The sequence below is a fragment of the Brassica napus genome, chromosome C1, assembly GCF_020379485.1.
Source record: "Brassica napus cultivar Da-Ae chromosome C1, Da-Ae, whole genome shotgun sequence".
In the NCBI taxonomy this organism is placed as follows: Eukaryota; Viridiplantae; Streptophyta; class Magnoliopsida; order Brassicales; family Brassicaceae; genus Brassica; species Brassica napus.
In genome coordinates this window covers 35909704-35916076 of record NC_063444.1, presented here as the reverse complement: position 1 = coordinate 35916076, position 6373 = coordinate 35909704, and the positions used below count along the sequence as shown (strand labels likewise).

The following is a 6373-nucleotide window of genomic DNA, read 5'->3' as shown; positions in this document are numbered from 1 at the left end:
TTTTGGTTACCTTTAAGAAGATTGATAGACTGTTTCTGAATGTAATCATCGCAAGGAAGGACCGCAAGAAATTCCGTGACTTCATGAGCCTTTGGCTGACTCACGAGTAATCATCTTATGCATTGCTGCATAATTTTAGTCTTCCTCTGTTTTTATCTTTTTTGGCTTAGGAAGGCTGGCCTGCTTAAACTTTTTGTATCAACAAACTCTCTCATTTTCTAATGAAATTCACATACTTAGCAGAAAAAAAAAAAAAAAAAAAAAGTCGGAGAACGGATTCTGTGTAGAACCAGAAGATGGAGATGAATATAGCGAAGACTAATGAGACAATGCAATAGATGAAGCCCCAACATTCTGTAGTTTTCTGCACCAAAGCCTTGTCCACATAATGTCTCAAGTGCTCCACTTAACCCTATCTAAAAATTTAAAGGTCATTAATCTATATGTTTTAAATTATTAATTATAACTTACATTCAAATGACACCAAACATCTTAAAAACAATTATTTTTTAAAAAAAAATCGATCACATAACTGTTCTTTTATGATTTGTTTCCAAATCATGGCAAGAAAATTTGAACTTTTCATATTAAAACAAAAGATAATCATGGGACGGCAATGGTGATGATTGATTGAATTGTAATTAATAAAGTAACTGTAGAATTATTTTTCCAAAATTTAGTCAGTATGATTTTTTTATTTAGCACAAGGGTTAACTGGTGGGGCTGTCTCAAATAATCCATCATGATTTATTTAGTTTTTAAAGGTACAAAATGTATGTAATAACTTTATTTTCTAAAACACTATTTGTAGAAAAAAAATTATTGTTGTAGAAATATCTTTATTTTTTTCTTATTTAATCTTATACTTACATTAAATACACATACATTAAAATATTTTTCAAAATAATTTATTCATCAAATTTTCTATAGTTATAACCCAACGGATCGTCATCCACACATATCTGCTACAGCTCAAAATTTAAATAAAAAATAAAATATATTTCTTAAGAAAATAAAGTTTTGATAATTTTTTTCTTGCTATACCTATAAAATCAGTATAAGGCATGATTAAAAAGTTTAAATATTGTAGATAAAAATTAAACTAAATACAGTTTTTACATCCCAACCAATAATTACTAAACTAGAATTAAATTAGCACTAAAACATAATGATACTATTTAAAACAAATTCATATGGATGCAGAGCTACCAGTTTGGTTTACAGAGTCTATATGAGTTTGTTTTGTTATTGACAAAAAAAAAATCGTGGTAAATTGAAAACTAAGTTCGTGACATGGAAAATTAAGAACACTATATTGGATATTTAAAAAAAATTAAAAATATTAGAATTTAGGTAAAACATAATAGAACAAATTAGAAAACTAATTACTCTAACCAATCTACGAAGATGCTTTTGTAATTAGGAGCTCTTATAATTTTCTAATATATGGGAGCCTAAGACAAATGCTTTTTAACATACCATAAGCACCTCCTTGAGTTGTTATCCATAACTTTTAAATCATCATTAATAAGCCAGATATTCTTGTAGATATATATGTTAAAGAAACATTCAGACAAAACTGGATTCACACGTTCGTTACGTTGTGGTCTTCTGGACACCTTAAATAACAAGAAAACTGATTAATCACTCCCCTTCATATATTTCCGTCAAGATTTTTAAAAATCTTTGTTGATTCCAGAAACCAAATCATGATACAATATAAACTCTAAAAATAAATTATCAATAAATTGATAATAAACATGATATGAAATTGAGCAAATCATTGAGAAGAAATATAATATAAGCTCTACAAATTAATAATCAATAAATTAATAGATACGATAAAAATAATTTTTTCAGACTTAATTGAACTATTATAAAATATGACACAATTTGAAAAATAAGAAAATTATTTTCTTTTAAAAAAATATTTTAATATTATTTTATCGAATTACATCAAAAATTATTTAAAGTTTGCATAAACAACATCTTGTATTGTTTTTTCTTTAATTTTTTTTTCTGAATTATCTTTTCAATTTAATATTTTAATATTATTTTATCGAATTACATAAAAAAATTATTTATATTATATTATATCTAATCACGATACAAAAATATTAATACCTAAAATTAATTATTTTAAATAGAATTTTTTTAAAAATAGATTAAAAAAATTATTTTAAAATTAATAACTCGAAGTTATAAAACTTCTTAGAATCAAACACATTATTATGTGGCTTTTAACTATCTTTCTTCTTTTTTCCATCTCCAAAATTTCTCTATTTTTCATCCTTTTTCATCTTTCTTTTATTCTCGTTTAATTTTAATTTTTTTTTGGTTGAGTGTAGCATGAAGACTCGAGATAACTTTATAATTTATTTGTAGTCAAAGTTATCTTGAAGCATAGGGAGGAACGGTACCATGAAGGTAACACCGGTGACGGTGGCCCATGAATTGGCGAGTGTTGCACCAGCGAGCTCGAGTTGGCCCAGGTGAGAAGCAAACATCACAGATGTTAAAGGGATGCAATAAATGAAGAGATTTGTGAATATCACTGGCAGAGCGTAAATGATTTGAGCCTTGGATTCTTCTAAGTTGATCACTTTTTGAACCCAAGATGATCTTATCCTTTCTCTATCATCTCCTCCATCTTCATGATCATCCAACAGTTGGGGGCTCTTCGTGATGGGAGGAGCCGTCACTGAATCTTCTTGATGAAGCATTTTTTTCTAAATTTAGTGGCTGGGGAAACTTGAGAATGAGAAGAAGAGAGTCTAGAATACAAGTTAAATAGGAGATAATATTTGTGAACGTGAAGGAGAGTTAAATATGGAAGGTAAGCAGCAGCAAAATTTATGCTTTTGTTGGTTTGTGATGGTGTGTTATATTTAAGCAGCAGCAAAATTTATGCTTTTTAGCCTTTAAACCTTAACCACTAGGCCATGGTGCTTCCACAAAAATTATTAAGGAAAAAGTGTTTTCATTAGCTGTTTTGTTTTTCTAATTTTTTTCCTAGTTAAGTGTTATTCGGATGCGTCCTTGGCAGGTTAAAAACAGTGGAGGAAATGTTCTCCAGTATAATCATTACATGGTAGTTGAAAGACCTAGAGGAAAGCCTTTGCCCTGTGTAATATAATGCCATGGAAACAGGTAGACTTCAGGAATAAGATTACTGCTTAAATTTGTTCTCATGATCTTCAGACCGAAGCATTTAGCTTTGTCCACTTCCGACACGATCTTCAGACCGACGCATTTATCTTTGTCCACTTCCGGAAAATTGTCATAAGCAAGAGTGATGAAGATTGGGAAAATATTCCACTTATCAAACCAATCCACAAACCCTGTTTTCACCAAAACAGTGAATAAAGAAACAACATCACAAATAAAAAACATAATTTTTTTCACTGTTACCAATTTCATAAGAGAGTACCTTGGCATATAACTTCAACTTGAAACCACAAAAGGCAGCAATAGGCATTCCAATTAAGTAGAATGTTCCCAAGTTTATAACCGTGACTACATGCTGCCATCCGCATCCTCTAGCCACTCCTGTCGAACGATAGATAGATTGGATAGAAAACATGAGCTTTTCTTTGTTTAGCAATTCCAAACAAGAAGAATGATCTAGTACCTGATAGAACGCCTTGGATTGAATCAAGAGTTATAGAGGCAGCAAGAAAGAATCTCAATGATGCAAACTCTTCTTTGATGACAGGACTATTGCTGAATAACCCAACCCAACTATCATGACCTACAAGTAAAGCAAGCACTACACCAAAAGCAAGGACTAAAGACAGCTTAACGGTTACAGAAGTCGCCTTCTTTGCGCCTTGTACATTTCCTGCTCCAAGTTCATTGGACACACGCGTGCTACATGAGTTGTTAGTTACGTTTTCATTATTACATTTTCAAAATAATGTTATAACAAGTGGAAAACAGAGTTTTGAAATAATTGATGAGATGGCTGACCTTGCAGCTGCGCTAAGTCCATATGTTAACATGTAGCTAATGGACTCCGTGTTGACACTGAACTTATTTTTACATTATGCAAGAATGAGATATTTTTGGGGGTATGAAATAGAACATTAATTAACTAAGTAGTGATATAAAGCTCACCATATAGCTACCAAAGATGTGGTGATTTCTGGATTAGGCATCAAACCTGCCAAGAACACAAGTATCTCGAACGCCCAATATTCCAAACTGTTGCAACAACATAGTCCACTCTTAAGCTTCAACATGCATATGATGTTAAGTAGCTAGTATATGAAGTTATTGATCTGACTTACCATACCATAGCAGCAGAAGGGAGACTCAGTGTCAAGTTTATTACTAAATAACGGAATGATTCTAGCGAAAATCCGGTCCATGTTTCTTTAAATTTGTCTGAACATATCACATAAGTTCCGAGAGAAAGAAAAGCTATCCACAATGAAATAGATGTAGCTATTGGAGAACCAATGAATCCAAGGCCAGCGATGTAGACCAGAACATATGAGATACCGATATTAACCACCAGGGGAACAAATGAGAAGATGACTAGTGGAGCAACGACGGATTGCGTTTGGCAAAACCGCACAATGCTCTGTAAGAACCCGTAAGCTAGTAAACCGGGAGCTTGGTATTTCATATAGAGTGCAGCTTGTCTTGAGATATTGGGATCTTGTCCAATTAGTCCGAAAACCGGTTCTGTGAAGAACCAAAAGATGGAGATGAGGATGGTGAAGACTAATGAGACGATGCATGATGATTGTAGATGAATCCCCAACATTCTGTAGCTTTTTGCACCAAAGCCTTGACCACATAATGTCTCAAGTGCTCCACTTAACCCTGTCTGAAAATAAATTTAAAAACATTAATCTATGTTATTAAGAAGTATTAAGTATATTTTCACATGCTTAGCCAAGCATATATCATTAATGAGCCAAATATTAAGCATAAATCATTAATGAGCAATATATTCGGAAGATATGTCAAGAAGAAAATTCAGACAAGCCGTCCATAGGTTCGTTATGGAGGCCTTTAATAACATGAAATTGATTAATTACGTCCCTTATGATTCGGTCAAGATCTACACGCAACTATTAGAGAAAAAAAAAAGACTTGTTGACTCCCAAAACAATTGAGATGAAAGAAATGGGTTTAACTTAACCGTTTAAGTTTTTAGCAAAAAAAAAAAACTTAAACCGTTTAAGTAATCTATGCAGCTTGAAATCAATGGAAAATGGTGGATACAAGCTTGAGGGATATGGGGGAATGGTACCATGAAGGCAAAACCGGTGACGGTGGCCCAAGAATTGGCGAGGGTTGCACCAGCGAGCTCGAGTTGGCCGAGGTGAGAAGCAAACATCACAGAGGTTAAAGGGATGCAATAGATGAAAAGATTTGTGAATATCATTGGAAGAGAGTAAATAATCTGAGCCTTTGATTCTTCCACGTGTATTAGTTTTTGAACCCAAGATGAGCTTCTCCTTCCTCTATCATTTCCTCCACCTTCATGATCAGTTAACAACGGGGTGGCCGTGTTGATGCGATCAGCCATTGGATCTTCTTGACGAAGCACTTTTGCTTAATTTGGTTGCAGAGAGAACTTGAAAACGGGAGAAGAAGATATAGAAGAGTTAGAAGAAGAGAATTTTGATTTGTGAAGATGAAGAAATTGAATTAAATAAGGGAGGTACGTACACGTCAGCACAAAGAGAGGCAAGTAGTTAAGGCTTAAAGTCAGAGGTCCCTCTCTCCTTTACTTCTTCTATTTATTGGCCACCATGTTTTAGGATTTTTTTTCCAACCACATGCACATCACACAGATCTGCTTTAGTTAGGTTGGCTTTATTTTTTCCCATAACCTATTTGATGTTGTAAACTTAAGGATTTAGAACCGTAAGTTTCAGTATCTTATTAATCATAAAGTATTCCCTTTATATAGAGGATTACAAGATAAATAAAAGGAAAGATTACAAATCATAAACATAAATGAAAAGAAAAATCATAATCATACAAAGAAAAAGAAATTGGGTTTCCTTTTCTCCTAAACCATGTAGTTGTCTCTCTCTCTCTAAGTCTCGCGGCCGCCGCCTCTCTCTCTAGGATTGGGCCTTCTTTCTCTCTAAGTGTATGGGCCGGCTATGGACCGGGCCGGTTATGGACATCCATCAATTGATTTATAACACTCCCCCTTAGATGTCATAACCATACAGGGATTGTAATACGCTCAATGTTGCCTCATTAAAACCCAGTGGGACAAAACCATGATGAAGGAAAAAGAGTACAACACGTACTACTCCCCCTGATGTGAACCTCAGTGGAGGTCTTTCAGCCTACGCATCCCAATCTGATGCGTGAGCTTCGTGAACGTGCATGTAGGAAGTGC

General features: G+C 33.5%; 2 protein-coding genes across 2 annotated transcripts; both read right to left on the bottom strand.

Moving 5' to 3' along the window:
• Window positions 1–236: 236 nt before the first annotated feature.
• LOC106376876 (protein DETOXIFICATION 19-like) lies at window positions 237–2766 on the bottom strand. The gene is made up of 2 exons (XM_048743889.1): window positions 2421–2766; window positions 237–416 (listed from the first exon to the last, which is right to left on the bottom strand). Exons 1-2 carry the CDS (start codon window positions 2721–2723, stop codon window positions 237–239), a joined length of 483 nt encoding a protein of 160 aa, XP_048599846.1. The 5' UTR covers window positions 2724–2766.
• A 194-nt stretch (window positions 2767–2960) lies between these two features.
• Window positions 2961–5664, bottom strand: LOC106376881 (protein DETOXIFICATION 19). The gene is made up of 7 exons (XM_048745713.1): window positions 5264–5664; window positions 4290–4834; window positions 4117–4203; window positions 3970–4026; window positions 3632–3870; window positions 3431–3549; window positions 2961–3341 (listed from the first exon to the last, which is right to left on the bottom strand). The coding sequence occupies exons 1-7, from the start codon at window positions 5540–5542 to the stop codon at window positions 3240–3242; spliced, it is 1428 nt and encodes a 475-aa protein (XP_048601670.1). The 5' UTR covers window positions 5543–5664; the 3' UTR covers window positions 2961–3239.
• Window positions 5665–6373: the final 709 nt, after the last annotated feature.